General features: G+C 42.0%; 1 protein-coding gene across 3 annotated transcripts in view; it reads left to right on the top strand.

Annotated features, from left to right (window-relative positions):
• The first annotated feature begins 11,220 nt into the window (after positions 1 to 11,220).
• Positions 11,221 to 19,520, top strand: part of PHACTR2 (phosphatase and actin regulator 2) — a 228,676-nt gene continuing 220,376 nt past the window's right edge. For all 3 annotated transcript variants that reach the window (XM_050949633.1, XM_050949631.1, XM_050949630.1), the window contains exon 1: positions 11,221 to 11,403. In XM_050949633.1, the coding sequence (XP_050805590.1) occupies positions 11,244 to 11,403 (160 nt within the window). In that variant the 5' untranslated portion in view covers positions 11,221 to 11,243. The remainder of the gene's footprint in view (positions 11,404 to 19,520) is intronic.

Below are 19,520 nucleotides of genomic sequence, written 5' to 3'. Positions count from 1 at the left end.
ACTAAAACAACAACCATCGGAGGAGTAGCTGTGTTAGTCTGAATCTGTAAAAGCAGCAAAGAGTCCTGGGCACCTCATAGACTAACAGACATATTGGAGCATGAGCTTTTGTGGGTGAATGCTCACTTCGTCACATGCATCCGACGAACTGGGTATTCACTCACGAAAGCTCATGCTCCAATACGTCTGTTAGTCTATAAGGTGCCACAGGACTCTTTGCTGCTAAAACAACAGCATTATGTATTCTGAATTTTTTTCTTCAACAGCAAACATATAAAATTTTAAGAAAACAACATATGAATTTTTGAATTTGGTTAAACATTCAAGTTTTTTAAGATCAAGTTGGTTTTTGTTAAAATTGTTTTTAACTAAAATAGTTAAATGAAATACATTTTTTTTAATTAAATCAACTATGTCAGGCAGGTCAATGTGTGAAACTTAAAATATTGGCTTCTGCAGCTAACTCACCTTCATTTTCCTGTTCGTTCATAATCTGGAAAAGAAAAACAAGCCTTCCTGCTTTTTCAGGTCCCAAACAATTTCTCAATTTGGAATGAATTAGTCCAAAGGAAGAAAATATTCTTTCTACACTGGCAGAAGAAGCTATTGCAGTTAAAAGTGAGATTATCACTTGAACAGTCTCTGAATCCAAGTGCTTAAGTGCCTTCCACCAGTTCACTAGTGTGATTTTCTTTAAAACATTATCAGCAAACATATATTTCTTGAATGGTTCACTCTTAGCTCTGAAGTTTATTATAGTTGGCATTATGGAGGGATGATTGCTGGTTGTCCATGTCATAGCTAGCTCCTCTTCTTCAGCAATTAAGGTTTGACCCTGGTACCGAGTACTGAGAATATTTGCAAGAAAATGAGCTGGAGATAGTGCTTGTCCCATATTTTTTTTAATGCTTGTAATTTAACTCTGTCATTGCATATTTCTCTTTTTAAGATCTCACTCTATTCCTTCCAAATTTCAACAGCATCAGCAATAAAACAGCTATTTCCCTGCATTTTGTTCAAGGGTACAGAAATAGGTTTCTGGGTGCTCAGCATGTGTTCAACATTTCTCTTAAGCCCAATGTTGAGAACTTTGGCTATGACAGTGCCATCTATTTTTTCACGATTTTGTTCACAAACTGTCATCAGATTAGGCCAGTTCTTGATATAGTGCTCAGAACAGTCCACTACTGAGTTCCATCACGTCTTGTGGGAGAGTTAGCTTGGTTCTTCCCACTTTTTTCAGAGCAGCTGCTGCAAAGTGGTTGTTATGAAAGTATTTTGCAATTTCAGCAACATTAACCTTTATTTCTGGAACACTGAAGTCTTTGGCTAGGAGGTGCATCAAATGAGCACTGCAACCGTATGTTATTAGTTTGGGACTCTCTTCTAAATAATTTCTTCTCATCTTGGATAAATTTGCAGCATTGTTTGTAACCAAGCTGTGTGCTAGACGTTTGAATTTTTTTCAGTTTGTTATAGCTTTTACTGCTACTTCTTGTAAGTATTCTGCTGTGTGTGCATTTCCTGATGTATCAGTTGTTTCTGTAAGGAAGTCATTCCCTTCTTCTGTTGTCACACAAACACATACAACAGCATCACTGTGGACATTGCTCCACCCATCAAAACTCAGGTTAACAATTTTACCCTTTCGACCTTTTGCACACTGCTCAATTTCTCTTTCATACACTTTATCCAGCGATTTGCCTGTGACATCTGCTCTTTTGGGTGGACTGTATCCTGGTCTTAATGACTGAACCATGTTAATGAAGTGTGAGATTCTCAATCATATGGAAAGGAGACTTTGTTGCATAAACAAACCAGGCAATTTTTTCATCAATTGCCTCTTTTTGTAATCTGCTGGTTCTTATCACAAACTTATTTGTGGTTGTTTCTGGATGATAGAGATTTTTTTTCACTTTTTGCTACAGGTGATATACTGTGGCTATGTGACATACATAATGTGACTGAAACACTATCATTGTCAGATAACTCTGAAACTATGGAAAATGATGGTGATCTTGAAGGTGAATAGTCTTCAGAATCCTGTATGTTGAGGATGGATTCTCCTAAACAAAATAAATCAATGCAGTTATTTAATTATTATTATCATGCAATTTAGTATTATCATTGCATTCACTGACACTCAGTACTACTTTAAAGGTGAAATTGTACAAGGAAGATCTGCCTGCTTTAGGTATTTATTTTTTATCACAACTGCATCTATATTTTTTGCTCAAACATGAGAATTCAAGAATAGTCCAGAAGGAAGACCAGCAGTCCTTAAGAAAGAAGTATGAAATAAAAAAGTTTACCAACCTGAAGATCCTGCATGTTCAGACATGTTCCTTTCATCATCTTTAACGCAGCTTCCTCATGAGAAGGAAGACGTCTCATGATGTTGTTCCATTCTGGCAACCAGGCCTTGCATTTCTTTGTTGCACTGTTTGCATTTTGCACGCATGCCTGTTTTACCCACAGGTAGAGGAACTTCATTAAATATTCCCAAACTGAGTCTCTTTACGGCCTGCTGCCATTATAGGTTTTCCCTTCTAGTGAGAGAATGGCATGGTAGATCTCAAATCAATGAAGGCTACACTCAGAAAGACATCAAGACTTCTGGAATATGCTGCTCAAAGAGTTACACTTTTGTTTCTACTGTCTGTCCCTCCCTTCTCACATTTATCTCCAGATTTCTTCTCCTTGTCCAGATCTATTCCGCCCCCAACAATCTTCTATTCATTGAACTTATTGAAACTTTGCAGCCTTAGAGATAGGTAAGGAAATGACTTTGTGTACACAAATTTGCAGAGGGACAATAGGGTTAAGGTCTGTTATTTCTCACTTCTATATATTATTTATTTAATTAAAAACATTTTTGCTGTTAACAAACATGTTATCTCTGGAGACACAAATCCACATTTTGAGAACTGCAAAACTAAGCATCTCTGATGATATCTTCTAGACTGAGCACTGGGTCCCATTAGGTAGATTGAAAGATTTACCTAAATAATCTATACAGAAGCCCTTGGAATGCTATAAGGTTGGGTCCCTAATCCATGAGCTATTGGAACTCATTTACAAAACTTTTCTTAAACATTACATGAATACATTGTCTCATAATATAGAATTAGAATTTATAATCCCTATTCCATGATGAAATATCTTTGAGCTGTAATGTATCTTAATTAATTTTCCTCAAAAAGCATTTTATCAAAAAAATCCAATTTAAATTAAAAAAATCCAATTTAAATTAAAAAATCATTGATTTTTATCCACCCTGGAAGGAAGATCATTTTTGAAAGGACTCTGAAAAATAGAGCACCGCCCCAGCCTGATTTAGCATTAACTCATACTTGGACCACTAGCAGTGAAGGAGCAAAGTGAGCCTGTGAGGAATGCACCAGGCACTGTTTCTCATGATGCTGTCTCAGAAGATGACAGCAGAATCAACACCATCCTTTTCAGGTGCCAACATGCATTTACAAGGCCAGGAAGTGCAGTATCCCTGTTCTCATTATTCCACCTCTCCTTGTGTGGTGCTGAGTGACTGGTTAAGGCATTCCCCCTTCCTCTCCAAATCTTACTTCCCTACCACACCACAATAGAGTGAGACTGATAAACAAACTGATCCTTTACTTTTTTCCCCAACATCTTCTGATGCCTCAGGGAATGACTCTACATTCGCACCAATGTTACCCAACCTTGCCCCCCCTCTACCTTTCCACATTCTCTCCGAAATCTTAATTCTCCTATTCCTGCATCTACCATGACAGAACATCATGGTGCCCCTAATTAATGAACAACCACATAGTTCTGTATCTATCAGTGTCCATTTACCTAGATCCAGTACCAAGTATAGGCAGCAGCTGAACAAGGGCCCAAAAGAAAAATATAACCAACTTTTAGCCTCCTCATCAGCATCCTATCCCTCCCTCACCTCCTTCCCCTCCCACAGGGACTCAGTTATCACTGGTCAGCTGTTTTTGCATTAGCCACATGCCTGTTGCAATAAATCTGCATATGCACTGCCCATCCGTCAGTATCTGTCTGTTTGTCTTATTGATCATTCCTCATTTACTGGTCACCTGCAGAACTGTTTCCAATAAGCCAGGCCTTTGTGGTCCTGGGGCTTGGGCCAGTTGGCTGCTGTTTTTGTCTCTCTGGTCCACCTCCTCCTTTGGGTTCCTACGGCCTTGTCTACACTACCAAGTTTTGTCACCAAAAGTGATGTTGACACCCAAAAGTCAAGATAATAAAAATCGCAATTTCATGTTCACACTTGTTCCCTCTGTCAGCAGATCATGTCCACAGTGGGGGCACCATCATCAACAGTGTGAGCAATGCACTATGGGTACTTATCCCACAGTCCTTCTGTCGCTCGGTATTGTGGGGCAACAGAGCGGATCGCGGTGCATCTTGGGACAGTGCTAAATGTCCCATGATGCATTGCTTTCTGTCCCAGCACTCCTTGGGCTTCCAGCTTTCTTTCATGGCATTTTTTCAATGGTCCTTCTTTGCTGTGCACCCCGGCATCTTTGTGAGAAGGGATGGATCCCACACTGCTCTCCTACTCTCTGTTAACTGTCATGAAGACATCACGGATAGCAATGCAATTAATCGTGATGTTTCTAACTGAAGAAGACTCGCAGGTGCCCAGCATTCTGCGTGATATGGATAGAAGGAGCTTTAGATTGCTTTTGGCATCTTGGCAAGTGCATAGGGTAGACCGTCACCTTTGGGCTCATGAAACAAGCTCTGAATGGTGGGATCATATCATCATGCAGGTGTGGGATGACAAGCAGTGGCTACAGAACTTTTGATTGCTGAAAGCCACCTTCCTGGAACTGTGCATGGAGCTTGCCCCAGACCGGCAGCACAAGGACGCCAGAATGAGAGCTGCTTTCTTGGTAGAGAAGCATTATAGGGTGACCAGATGTCCCAATTTTATAGGGACAGTCCAGATTTTTGGATCTTTTTCTTCTATAGGCTCCTATTACCCCTCACCCCATCCTGATTTTTCACACTTGCTGTCTGGTCACCCTAACCATGTGGCAGTTGCTGTGTGGAAGCTGACAATGCCAGACTGCTACCGGTCGGTTGCGAATCAATTTGGAGTGGGAAGTTGACCACTGGGGCTCTGTTAATGCAAGTGTACAGGGCAATAAATCACATCCTGCTGTAAAGGCCTGGGATAGTTCAGTAGTTTTGAGCATTGGCCTGCTAAACCCAGGGTTGTGAGTTCAGTCCTTGAGGGGGCCATTTGGGGAATTGGGGTAAAAATCTGGGGATTGGTCCTGCCTTGAGCAGGGTGTTGGACTAGATGACCTCCTGAGATCCCTTCCAACCCTATGACTCTGGGAAATGTGTGTGAAATAGTGGACCGCTTCACAGACATGGGTTTCCATAGCTGTGGAAGGGCTATAGATGGCACACATGTTGCAATTTTGGCACCAGATCACCTTGCAACAGAGTACATCAATAGAAAGGGGTACTTCTCCATGGTGTTGCAGGCGCTTGGGGATCACCATGGGTGTTTCACTGACATCAACGCAGGGTGGTCTGGGAAGGTGCGTGACGCATGCATCTTTAGGAACACCAGCCTGTACAGAAAGGTGCAAGCAGGAACTTTCTTTCCTAACCAGAAGATTACAGTGGGGAGTGTTGAAATGTCTATAGTGATCCTGGGAGACCCTGCGTACCCCTTACAGCTGTTGCTCATGAAACCTTACACAGGACACCTGGACAGCAGAAAGGAGTGGTTCAATGACAGGCTGAGTAGGTGCTGGATGACAGTTGAATGTGCCTTTGGCAGATTAAAGGAGTGCTGGCAATGCCTTTATGGCAGGTTGGACCTCACTGAGGATACTATTCCTATGGTTATAGCCGCGAGCTGTACATTGCATAATTTCTGTGAAGCTACGGGTGAAAGATTTGCTCGGGGTGGAGTGCTGAGGCAGACCACTTGGCTGCTGATTTTGAGCAGCCAGATGCCAGGGCTGTCAGAAGAGCCTGGAGGGGAGCTATTTGAATCAGGGAGGCTTTGAGGCAACACTTTGACAATGACCACCAGTAACATACATCTATTTCTGAGTTGCTTCAGTGTTCCATGACATGCAGTTTTCCTAGGGGGAAATGGTGACATTGGGGGCCTTATATTCCTGTAATAAAGTGATTTAAATGCCTGTGCATATATTGGCAGTGCCTGTAATCTCACCTTGTAGAAAAAAAAAAAGATGATTTACCATTATAAAAATTTGCTTTTATCGCACAAGAAACAGCACACACAAATGCAAGATGCTTGGTGGGAAAGGAGGAACCAGGGAAGGGCAGACTTTCACAACTATGTGTAGGTCGAGCTATCATTGTGAAAGTTTTCTGAGGGGGTGGAGTGAAGGGGAAACCGAGAAGTCCCAAAAGGTGGAAAGGAATGTGCGAGCACAGTTTGTGGGGAGACATGGAAAAGAGTTCTGAATGTGCTGCAGTGGAGGTTGAGCACTGATATGCTCAGTCTGAAGCATTATTAACGACTTCAGCATCTGTGTTTGCTTCTCTATTACTTTAATTATCCGCTCAGTGGCGTCCTTAAAAAACATGTGATTCTCCTTTCTGTCCCGCCGTTCGGCTTCCCAGCACTCCTTTCATTCCCTGTTTTCTGCATTGGAACACTGCCAGACCTCCCAGAGCATGTCTTCTTTGCTGTGTCTTGGGCACTTTCTTATCTGGTGGAGATGCTCGGCCGGCATGGCCACATCTGGTGAAGACCAGAGCACAATGCACAGAAGCGAGATTGTTAAATTCACGCACAGCATTGAAACATTTCTGTTAAATACACCTTTTGCAACATTGCCATCACTTTCTCACTGACCTAGCCAGGCACACATCTCTGTGAACACCCAAAGCATGGTGAGTGTTGGTGGTGGGTGGGTGGGCGCTCCACATGGGGAAAAGAGCACACACTCTTTGCAAGGGTCATAGTGCCACATTCTAGGGAACAAATTCTAAAATTCTCCCACACTTTTCCACAGGCAGGGGTCATTCTAGTGGACATTTCATAGCTAAGAGTAAGCAGGGAAATGAGGGTACATCTATTCCATGCTTGTGGCTCCCTGTGCTGCTTGCCTATGTGCCGCCTTAGTCCCTGCACATAGAGGAGAGGTAATCCACTGCTGACAGTTCCATGGCAGAGCTGCTTTGTTCCTTCCCCCATTGTAGGAAACTTTCCCGTGCTGCTTCCCGCAGCTCCCAGTGGCTGGGAACAGCAAACCACGGCCACTGGGAGTTGCGGCAGCCCGTGTCTGCAGACAGTCAGTGTAAACAAACTGTCTCGCAGCCTGCCAGCAGATTACCCTGGTGGGCCGTGTGCAGCCTGCAGGCCGCAGGTTGCCCACCACTGCCTTAGACCCACTAGCTGCCACTTACTGTCTGTCTCTCTTCTGTCTGAGGCCACTAATGGCAGTCAGGGTGACCTCTGTCAAATTAGTTGCTTTAATCCCATTTCCTAGTGAACAAACATGCACTTCCAAAAATCAGCAGCACAACTAGGACCCAGATAGGCAATCTTGTCAGAAAAGCCAAGGACTGAATTGACAGGCAATTAAAGTAATCTCTCCCCATTAGAATGGTCCCTCTTTCATGGTAGGGCTGGTAGGGCAATATGAAGAAGTTTGTGCCTCACTTTGTTGTGTGTGCTTTTCCTGTTCTGTGGATAGAGGACTTCAGTCTCCAGAGCTGTCAATCACAAACATTATATTCACCCCCAAAAAATTCAATGGCCTTAAAAAACAAGAACATAATATTTTCAGTTGTATGTCTTGCTGAGAATATCAAATTATTAGCTGATTAAAACATTGTGGTTCCCGTGGCATCATTCATTCTGATTGTTCAAATTACTCTGTTTCTAATGGTGTTTTAAATTAAGAAATACAAGCACCTGAACTTTTACTTTTCATCCTGCCTTTTCATATTGGTATCTGCCTATTTTATTTCAAAGTTGACCTACTTTCTGCAAGATATTTTCTTTTACCTTTATTCCTTTCTCTGTCACTTTGCTCCTCACCATATATTATCATGCACCTTCTGTCTCTTGTTACTTTGTTTCTTTACTCTTCCAGTTTCTCTGTTCTTTTAGCTTTCTTACATTCTGCAGCCCTGTGTCTTCTCCCTTTGATATTTGGCCTTCACTAAAAGATTCCAAACACTTAAGTGCTCCTTACTTGTAGATCTTTTTAAGTGTACTCTGTTAAAGTAGCACCATGCTGTGCAGCACACCTGAGGTGCAACCACTATGGCTTACATGCTTTGAATGAAAAAAATAGTCCCAAAATAGCTCATGGCTCTAATCCAAAGCCCATTGAAGTCCAATAATTTCTCATTGACTTCCAAGAGCTTTGGATCAGACACTGTGTATTTTGTTAACTTAATTTAACTGAATCCATTGAAATTTTAAAAATAAAACCATTGAATAAATATTAATCTTGACCAAAAATACATTTTTGATGAACAGGAACTCAGTTAACTATGTCCAAGAAAAGTTACAAGGGCCTCAGGATAGTCACTGAAATCCATAGTAATAAAGAAGGAAGGCAGTGATACAAAATGCCATGGGAAACTAGTCATAAAAATAATGTATTACATTTCACTAGTTGCCTACGAAGACTGAATGAATAGTCAGGTTTTTGTGTAATACTAGAGCAATTCTGATGGGTACACAGGAAGCTGTTTGACTATGGACAGCATTTAGGTCTCTCCGGGTACATCTATGCAGCACAAAAAAACCTGTGGCAGCAAGTCTCACAGCACAGCTCAGATGACTGGGGGTCAGCATCATGGTGCTAAAAACAGCAGTGTAGACATTTGGTTTGGGGCTGGAGCTTTTTGCAATAATGAAGTATAAAGAATGGCCTGTCAATGAATGGAAGAAATAGAGAAAAAATGAAGATAATCTCTAAGTAGCAGCTGCTGAATAAAATCTTTTTCATACAGCTTTAATGGTACACTTAATTTTGTATGTTATAGCTTAGCTACTATGATATTTGGTGCATTAGAAATACATAAAGGGTGAAACCCTGGCCCCACTGAAGTCAATAGGAGTTTTGACACTGACTTCAGTGGAGCCAGAATTTTACCAAAGTGAGATGACGTCTGTGGAAAAGTCAATACATTGTAGAGATTAAAATTTAGTCCCTTCTGCTGCTGTAAGCACAGCACCTTTTGAAGCTGCCTAAGAAGTAAGGCTTGAGAAGCAGTTAGAACTCCTGTTCCTAGTCGCACATACAGCCAGTGAAATACAACTGCCATTAGCAGAACTTCCACAGTCCATGTTTTGTAATGGCTGTAATATTGGTTGGGCACACTTTAGACTAGTGGTTCTCAACCAGGGGTATGTGTACTCCTGGGGGTAAATAGAGGTCTTCCAGTGGGTACATCAACTGATCTAGATATTTGCCTAATTTTACAACAGGCTACATAAAAAGCACTAGCGAGGTCAATACAAACTAAAATTTCATACAGACAATGACTTGTTTATACTGCTGTATATACTATACACTTAAATATAAGTGCAGTATTTATATTCCAATTGATTTGTTTTGTAATTATATGGTAAAAATGAGAAAGTAAGCAATGTTTCAGTAATAGTGTGCAGTGACACTTTTGTATTTTTATATCTGGTTTTGTAAGCAAGTAGTTTTTAAGTAAGGGAAACTTGAGGGTATGCAAAACAAATCAGACTTCTGAAAGGGATATAGTAGTCTGGAAAGGGTGAGTGCCACTGCTTTAGACTTTCATATCAGTCTTTTTCTGGCTAACATTAATCTACTATAACGAACTGCAATTATTTATCTAACAGAAGCTGGATTTTCCATTGATGACTTTTATGTTGCTTAGTTTTACTTAAATGGGAGAGAAATGCTGAAATCATAGGGCCTGATCTTGCGTTCACTAAAATCAATGAGAATTCCACAATTGATTTCAAGGGGAGAAGGAATGATTCTAATGTCTTTAGAATTTACGTTATATAAAGCGGCAACAAGAGACTATACCAAGAAAAGGTAAAACACCCTTTTTAACATAACACTTCATGTTAGGCAGAAAATTTGACTCATCACAGTAACAATGGGTTGAGTGATGCAGCAAGCAGCTTCTTTGTTGTATAGGTCAGGAGGTGGAGAAATAAGGCATCCTGTACACAGAAGAAAATTGATACTGTCAATTTCTTAGCTCTTGTCTCATTGATCATTACAGTTTGTTTCTGGGAGTAGGAAACAAAGTGAAAAACTATTATCCTGTCACTGGGACTGCTGGCATAAGTGAGGAAGGATCAGGCTCTGAGTCTAGAATGAGTTCTTTTTTCCTTCTACACAGACATGGCATAATTCTCCACTGATTTGCCCCTGGTGTGGTCATTTACACTTGCACAAAGTGAGTATTAAATGCCACCTGTCTGATCTGAGTAAGTTTTTGCATCCACTTTGTGCAAGTGTAAATGACCACAGCAGGTGCAAAGTAGTGGAGAATCAGGTCCAAGGTGTCTCTGAGACAGCCAAGAAGGACTAACTAAAAAAGCCACAACAGAGTGGTTAGGCTGAACTTGGAAAAAGCTATAACAGTGTATTACATATGAACCCACCCACAGCCGTATCTATTTTGGCTGTGTGCTGTTTAGTTATGTACACACACACACCCCTTCTCTTTCTCTCTGCAGATACATGTGGATGTACGGGTGTGTAATAAGTAACGGGTATTTAAACACACACACATCTTATGCATGAAAAGTTTAGAGACAATCTTCCCTGTTTCCTCATTAATACTCTATCCGCTGCGATGCAAACCCTTCCTGTGAGCCCCATCTTTTCAAACGCGGGGATGCACAGAAAACCCTGTCAAAGGGGACATGACTGAAGCCTGCTGCTGAAGCTGCCTGCGTGTGTGAGGGAGGTCAGCCAGGGCAGCACTCAGCCACGTCTCTGGAGACAGCACGCTGTGCCTCTGCTCTTAGAGGAGTTTTGTGCCAGTGGGCGGCTCCTTCCTGTGCAAACTTTTCTCTTGCCTCCCTCCCCCCGTCCATCTCAGTGCCTTGCAGAGGAGCGGGAGAGTCTTCAGCTTGTTCCCTTTGCCCGCGGCTCTGTGCTGAAGATACCTCAGATTCCACCGCCCTCCTCAGACAGACTCGGTCGATAGGTCGCTCCCTGCCCCACGCTCCCGGCTAGCGGGTCGCAGGGCTGCCGCTGTCTGCCCAGGAGGTGATGATGGAGGGTCGGAAGGGGAGTGCTGCAGAGGCAGCTCCTCCAGCCACTTGGCTGCTGCCCGGTGATCCTGGCCCCAGGGGCCGCTCCCAAAGCGACATCTCCTCCTTCTGTTCCTCCAGAAGAAGCCACCCGTTGAGGTTTAACATCACAGGCTCAGGTAAGCGGTGGAGTGGGGTATTTGTTCTGGTGGATTTCTAGTTAAACGTGTTCCAGTCTGATTCAGGTGCAAGAAGCTGGTTTGGGCGACCAGCAGCCAGCTAACCCCGGGCTCTTAGTACTCTGTTCTGCTTGGGAGCTTTTGCAGCAGGTGTCCTGGAGGGACTATGGGATAAGGGAAGCTGTGTTAGTGACAGATCCATCTGGGTTTTGTACCTGGCTGATTTTGTACATGGCTGGTCATTGGGGTTTAAAAACCTTCCAAAGTGTTGAGGGCAGAAGGTGCCAGCAGGGTGTTGCGACCAAAAACTTGGGTTTATATCGAGAACCAAGTGCTAGCTCTCTCTCCAGCTTGACTCAGGAGCATCACCTGGAACGATGTATTGTTGTGTCTGTTTCTACCATCCAAAGTGTATCTAAAGAGGGAAAGGCAGTGTAGCACTCCATCTGACATGCTTCAAGACCTGAATGAGTCTGCAATTTGTTTAGAAGATCTAAGCTGCCGTCACAACATGGGGCTGATCCTGAGAGGGAAAGAGTGCCTAAGATTCATTTTTACTTCAGTCTGATTGGATCCTCAGGATCATGCTTTGTTATGGCTAATATCACTGTTTGTTTATGCAGATTGTCTGTTTTTGAGATGTAAACACTTTTATCACCCTCATTGTTCATTGCTTGGATATTCCCTTCTGTTTCAAAAGTGCAGTTATCATTTTGCTACCTGGCTTTAGAGCTTTTCAAACTGTCTTTCCTTAAATAAACAATATTTTATGTGAGTGTTTTCAGGAAGTTTGTGAAGAGACAATGAAATGCCCTGAAAGGGACCCCAAATACAGAGAAGTGGAACTGATTGCATGACTCACACAAGGCCCAATTTGTCCTCATTGAGTGTTTTGCTTGATAAAGGCTGCAGATTCTGGCTTGAAGTGGGAATTGCACCATCTTGTTTTACTGCCGTACACTTTCTATTAAAATGTTATTTTGAAGATTCCTAAGTAAATGTACTACCTTCAAATCTCGCACACTTATTGTTTCACTAACAAAGGTGGGGTTTCCAATGGGACAAAAACTTGTGACACAAAATTCTGTCCACAGCTTAGGAGTGCACAATGTATGGAGTTCAGTGGAAGTTACAGGTGCATGTCTCTGGGTGTAATTTGATCCTTAGAGACACATGAGGCTTCCAAGAAGGTCCAGGGTGAATTTCAAGTAGAAATTTAAGGGAGATAAGGATCCCAGTCTACACTGTAGAAATTGTAAAGTGGCAAAAGTAAAAATGAGGCTATTCCCTAGTCTTTTAGGCCATTTCTTGTGGCTCAGTTTAAAAAGAGCAAAACCCAGTTACATCCTGCAGTACAGATCTGCATATGTTTACATTTATTTGGAAAATGAAAAGCCAGATCCTCAGCTGATGTAAGTCAGCACTACACCATTGAGTTAAATGAAACTATGCCAGTTTACACCAGCTGAGGATCTGTCTTTGAGATGCTTTGGAATCAGTTATGCTATTTATGCACCGAGGTTGATGCGGAGACAAACCACGAGGGATTATGCTTCAGGGAGGCATAGTGCCTTCTGGAGCTCCCAAGTGTACAGAGCGAGCACATCTGCTGCAGCATCTATTCAGATAATGTAAGGAGAGCAGCACACTGCACTGAGCTAGCAATGCTGCCTGGTATGAAGGGCACTGCCCTCTAATGCAGCTTGCACTATGGGAAATGCTAGGTGGGAGTAGGTTCTTTGGTTGAGGAATGCAGAAACTGTGAGCCCATCTGGCTGCTGTGCAAAGAGCACAAATGGGAGAGGAGGCTTCTTGCACACTTGCAAGGAAGCAAAACAAAATCTGGGCCTGTATTAGATTTAGTCTGAAACTCTTTTACTGACAAAAATCATATGCCAGTTTCTGCATCTCATCTTTCCTTTTACCTTTTTCTTTTCATATTTGTTCTTTTTGAACTATGTTCAAGCAAATTCTGGGCTGGTGAAGGGTGCTGCAAATATAGGGGACTAATTGTTTGTGTTAAGCAAGTGAGATAAGAGCCAGAATAGGTACAGGCCGGACTGCAGCCCTGCAAGCTCCCCATGCTGCCCGCCTAATATGCCTCAATCCAGGCCTAGGAGAACCACATCTAGGAGTGATAGTGTTCAGTCTCCTTGTATGTTTGGTTTTCAGTTTGTCTGCCAAGACTGCCAACAAAGAGTTAGTATTAACTGTGGTGACTACCGGGATGTGGACATTTCCCTTCAACGGTATGATTTATTTGTAGTTTTCTTGCCTTATGTGAGGCAAATTAGGCCTCCCTTCCTGCCCTTGTCTGTTTTTTTAAAAAACTAAAACCTTTCAAGGACGTGCCAGCGTCCCTGCCAGCAACTGACAAATAATTCCTTTTGATTTATTTTTTAAACCACTTCTTTGTTTTCTTCATGGGTGTTCCCTGGATTTTTCCAGCTGTGCATGTGCACCACAAGAGGTCAGGTAACACAACTGTTGATTCCATTTTTTAAAAGGGAACACCTGCATAAAAAATTCAAAGCTGTTACATTTTTAATATGGTGGTTAGAAATATTTTTAATACAGCATTTCCATGAAAAATAACCGGCATTCTCATTCTTCCAAAAACCTGGAAAGCAAACATAACTGGGACTGAAATGTGGAGTGCTTGGAGGTACAATATGACGAAGATTATTATTTTTGCCCCTATCTTTTCCTGTAGCCTTATCAGTTTATTTATTTAAAGGAGGCCACTCATTCACATCAAAGATATCACATGCACACCAAGTGTCCCTACTTAGAAGGGATCTTTAAAAAAATCTGTACATATTTTTTCTCCTTTGTCATTCCCAAAATCTGTCCAGCCCCAGTATATTTGAATGAAATGAAATGGTGCCTGCTGAAGTCATATTTTTGTCCCCATCAGCCAGACTCTGATCTCAGTTGTGCTGACTTAAATAAGAGCACAGTTTGATCCATTTTCTGAACAATCAGTACCGTTATTATTCCGCCATTTTAGTCACAACTGAATTTGCCACTATAACTGCATCAGTTGTTGAGGGACAGTATTAATGGAGATTGTCTAGTTATGAAAATTCTACTAGGCTTTCTAAAAGCAGTTTTGGCAATGACTCACAAAATCCATTTGTCTGTTATTCCAGACAAGCAATCTATATATCTGAACAGATGAATGAATCTAGGCTTTTTCTATAGCCTGAAAGTAACAGTTTCCCAGCATCTCTTTACAACATCTTACCATCAACTGCTGTTCTACTTTTTAGGCTAATGCAATTTAAAATACATACTTTTTATTTCAAAAGGGACCTATCCTAGGATAAGTGATGGCAGGTTATTTTCTTCATCTGTCTGGCCAAACTGTGTCAGTCCTAGTCACACTGAGTAATACTTTATCCTTAAGTATTTTCATTCATTTCAGCCGGACTATTTGAGGAGTGAGGTATGATTTAATGTTGAATAAAAGTGGCATAATCTGGCCCATAATCTGGCCCCTGGTAACAACTTGACTTGTACCCTCAAAAAAGATTAAAGTCATCCAAGTTCAGAGGGCTCCTGCAAGGCATAGCCTGCATGCCATTTAATTCCCATGCTAAGGGGCATTAAGTCTGGGAACTGCCTAGAGGTACCCTCGGGGTGGCGGGAGTAGATGGTGGGTGGAGAAGGAATGTTCTCTCCAAGTTTCAGAGAAGCTGCAGAGCCACTGCATGGACACTACTTGAGTCAAATGGCTGAAGCAGCTGATCTCTCAGCCATAATATGCTTTAGTTATGCGGATGGAACCCAAGGATATGTATGTGGGCAAGTCTCTGGTCCAGTGATCTGATCGCCACCCACCTTTGGCAGTTGCCAAGAAAGAATTTGTGAGTTTAATCCTTGTGATTGACAGTTTAATTGTTCCTGTGAGTGTCTCCATGTTGGTCCTTTGCAAGAGGTTCTTTGTTTAGATAACTTGTTCTAATGCCATGGATGCACTTTAAGGGTGAAAGCGTAGATTTTGGACCCCATCTCCAAGCCCGCGGTGCAGTTCTGGGGGAGGAAAGAAACTGGAGAGTTATCCTAAGAAGGCAACCAGGGATTCAACCAATGTAGCTGGCATTGCACCACCCCACAACCCATCCTGAGACACCATGGGTTCACTAGGGGTGACAGGGTGGAGCCACAGTATGGTGTATTCTGGCAATCCTTAGCTAGCAGAGTAGTCCTTAGGGGACTGCTCTACCCAGGATAATTTAGTTCAGTATGGTCCCTGCTTGAAGGAGTGGAAAGGTCATTTAGAATCACCACTATCTTGAAATTAACCCAGTGTTCTGCGGGGAGCGAGTGTAGTGAGAAGAGCACCAGGGTGATCTGCTTTTGATGGCAGGTTTTGCTCAGGAAGACAAATGATGCATTTTGGACAGGCTGGAAGTTTTTATGGCTGGTGAACTCATTTCCAGAACAAGTGAGTTTCAGTAATCCAGCCTGAAAGTCATCAAGAAGTGGATCATTGCGACCAGGCCATTATCGGACAGCAGCAGGTGCAATCTTCTTGGCAGATGCAAATAAAAGGTGTTTTTGACAGCTGTAGGTATTTTAGTGTCCAGAAACAATTTGGAGCCGAGAACTCCCAGGCTTTGGGCTGATTTAACTCTTTGAGGGCAGACTGTCTCAGCAGTGGGAGAGATTAGGTGCTGATTAGCTCTTCAGGCTTGTTTTGACTAATTTAGACTAATCTCTGAATTTGGCCCTTGGTGTTTGACATTGGTTAAGTCACTTAGGCCAAAGTCTTCAGAAGGGGCTACAGATTGCATTCCATAATTTTGGGGTCTCATTTTCACATATCAGACACTCAATATTGTAACTAAAGTCCATGGGAGCTGCAGATGTTCTGTGCATCCAAAAAATCATGTCATGCATACACTGAGTGGGGCTGTTCAGCAGAGAGAATCTTTCAGCCTGTGGATGAGGAAGATGGCAAGTTTGGGGGGCATCTCTCTCATGCTAGGGGAATATATTTGTGTGTATAGTAAATTACCTTTGAAAGTGTTTGTATGAAAATTACATACAAATTGAAAAAGGAGAAAAATATAAATGAAATATATACTTTTATTAAGCAGCCTTTTGCAGGATTTGTTTACAGCATAGGTTAAAGAACAGAAATTACAGGAGGGTTAACACAGGTAATTTGGGGTGGAAAATTACAGTGGAAGAAAAGACAAATAGTTACTTTGTTGTTTAAGATCAGCAACTAGGAACAACCTGTGTGATTTCTAAGAAATTGTACATCCTTTTACTAAGGCGGTAAGCTCTTGATCTTTTTTCATTATATTTAAAACCTGGACTATTGAAAACAGGAGATAAACCTACCAGTATTTTGTTTGACAAGCAAATATTTATGAAATACGTAGATGTATTTCTTTGTAATTGGAAAACATAGTGCAGCTATTGTCACGTAACCTTAAACTTGACTGTTTTCATCATTACACATCATTTGTAATTTCAAAGTTGTTCTAAGTTGTTCTAAATGCATACTGCATTTATTGCAAAAGATGAAGTCTATGTGAATCATTATCTTTGATTATGTTAGCTGAAGTATGCACAAGGAAGCTAGGTGCACTAGAACTTACCCACTGATTTCTGATATGTGGGCTTATGCATTACTGCCTACAAGGTAAGAATCTAACAGTTTTTTATATTGGACTTGTCAAATCTTGCTGCCTGCTGAAGCTTGTAGAGAACAATTGTGTCTCTGATAATAACACAGAATGATTAAGTGTGGGTGCACTGGGAGCACTATGATTTTAAAAACACAAAATACTATGTCATTTTTACACGTGGAATGATTTCCAGTGCAGCACTTTAAAATCAATTCTAGATGTGAGCCCAGGATGAAAAATATTATCTTTGTGCAGTAATGATCTCCACGGCTAACTAAGTAGAAAGCTGGTTACAAACATTTGCACTATATGATTTAACATGCATTTGTGGCATTGAATCAGCTACTGGCTGTGTGATCTGTTTAGCATTTTGCCACTGTGTATTTTAGTTTCTCATGGCCTTTGGCATTTCTCACTTCCTGCTAAAGCGAGGCTTTTACTGAGTAACCATTTAATATCAGATCACATCTGAAGTACGAAGTCTGCGTAGGCTATTAAGATACATAGCAAAAGAGATTTCACTCTTTTATCTTTGCTGACTATAAGTCACGTAAGGTTTTGAAAAACCAAACCCTAAATATTTCATCGTATTGAACTCATCATTGACTTAAATTTATGTATTCCTTTGTTGTTTTGTCATTTTATGAAATAGTCGCCCCTTTGTGGCAATCAGAACTGCATGTGGTTTGAAGTACGTGGGCTGTAAAAAGTTACATGGGGTTGTAATGGGACACTTTGAGTAGCTGGGTGTGATACTGTATCTTTTCTCACCCTTGATGTCACCTGCAGGCTGCTGACCAACCTTGATGGGTCTTCAGTGGCTTTGCCCTTGGCAGGGGTGGCTCCAAGCCCCAGCACGCCAAGCGTGTGCTTGGGGCGGCAAGTCGCGGGGGGCACTCTGCAAGTCACAAAGTCTGAATGAACCCTTCTGGGGTAGGAAGAGTCCAATAAATAAACTGTCTACTTTTCCCTCACTCAGGCCTTCAGACCCAGCTCTGGGCCCTTTAAATTAAGCCCGTTGTTCAGACTCCCAAATAAGCTCCATCCCCTTCTTGGGGTTTATGCAACTTTACCTGTGGCCAGTGGGGGAACCCAGGCCCACTAGTATGGGCTTCAATCCAGGAACCCTCTACACAGCTGCCATGTACTGCTCCATCCAATTCTTTGTTACTTCTTCTCTGGACCTCTCCCTACATGGCACCTCTAGCTTTAGGGTTAAGGCTCTTAGGTCTTTTCTCTCTCTACAAATCCAGTTATGCAAAATGCAGCCAAAACCAAACTCTGGCTATCCCTCAAGTTCCTTTAGCCAGAAAGAAACACCCTTCCTTTCCCCACCCCCCTGGTACCAGCCAGGAACTGATCTGCTAAGCTCCTGCAGCTTCTTTTATCTGGCCTGCTGGGTTCTAATTGGTTGCCACTAGCCCTTCTAGCCCTTGGAGGACCACCCTCCAGGATTGTCCTGAAGTCTCTGGAATTAAAGATTAATCTTTAATTACATTTTATGTCATGTGATGAAATCTCCAGGAAAATGTCCAACTAAAATTGGCAACACTAAGGCCCAGGTCTCTCTATCTTCCAAGATGGCTGCTCCAACAAGGCCTCTCTAGGCAGGCCTGAAGGAACTACCTTTTCCTCCCACCTTCCTGGAGCGGGGTGTACTAGGACCGTGGGGCCTCCTCTAGGGAGCTACAAAGGCCAGGTTACACCCTGTCACAGGGCCATAAACATATTATGATAGAAACCATGTACTTTGTAAGCTTGAATGTGAGATTTGTAAGCCATCTATGATACAGAATATCAAGAGAAATTGTGTCCTGCTCCTTTGTGCATTATATATGGTAAATAGGAGAACTCAAAGTGGAATTTTAAGATGAAGACTGCACCCTGTGGCTATTTTTGTTTTTCACAGTGGTGGAGCCCACGGAAGTCCCCCATAAAGTGGTCAATTGTTATCCAGGTGTCCAGGTTGCTCATCGTCAAATATACTTTGGCTAATAATAATATCTAGCTCCTACATAGCAGTCGTGGATCTCAAAATACTTTACAAAGGGAAGTCAGTATCAGTATGATGTGACAAAGTAGCCTTTAGTAGCAATCATTACATTTGCCTAGTATTGTTTGTTGCTAGGTGTAGTGCAGATGAATAAGTCAATGTTTCCTAAAGGTACTCTGTTAAACCACTCAGCTCATCTGGAAGAGTTTCCAGAGGGGGACCAAAAAATCCTGAGTTTAGTGTCCTGGATTCCATTGCCTTTTACTTGTCTTTGAAATATCCTGTCATAGAAATATTAATGACAAGAGACATTCTTGCTTGTCATTCAGGTGGAAAGCTTTGTCTTCTTCTTAACATATATAAAGAATTAGGCTGTTTATCCTGTAAAAGAGATACACAGACAGTAAGAGCCTGGTCCTGCTCTCACTCACATCAGTTTTAAATCATTATGACACCATTGACTTCTGAGGTCTTGTTCT

This window comes from Gopherus flavomarginatus, chromosome 4 (genome assembly GCF_025201925.1).
Source record: "Gopherus flavomarginatus isolate rGopFla2 chromosome 4, rGopFla2.mat.asm, whole genome shotgun sequence".
NCBI classification, from domain to species: Eukaryota; Metazoa; Chordata; order Testudines; family Testudinidae; genus Gopherus; species Gopherus flavomarginatus.
The sequence above is the reverse complement of the archived record's forward strand: the minus strand, read 5'-3'. Positions and strand labels throughout refer to the sequence as shown.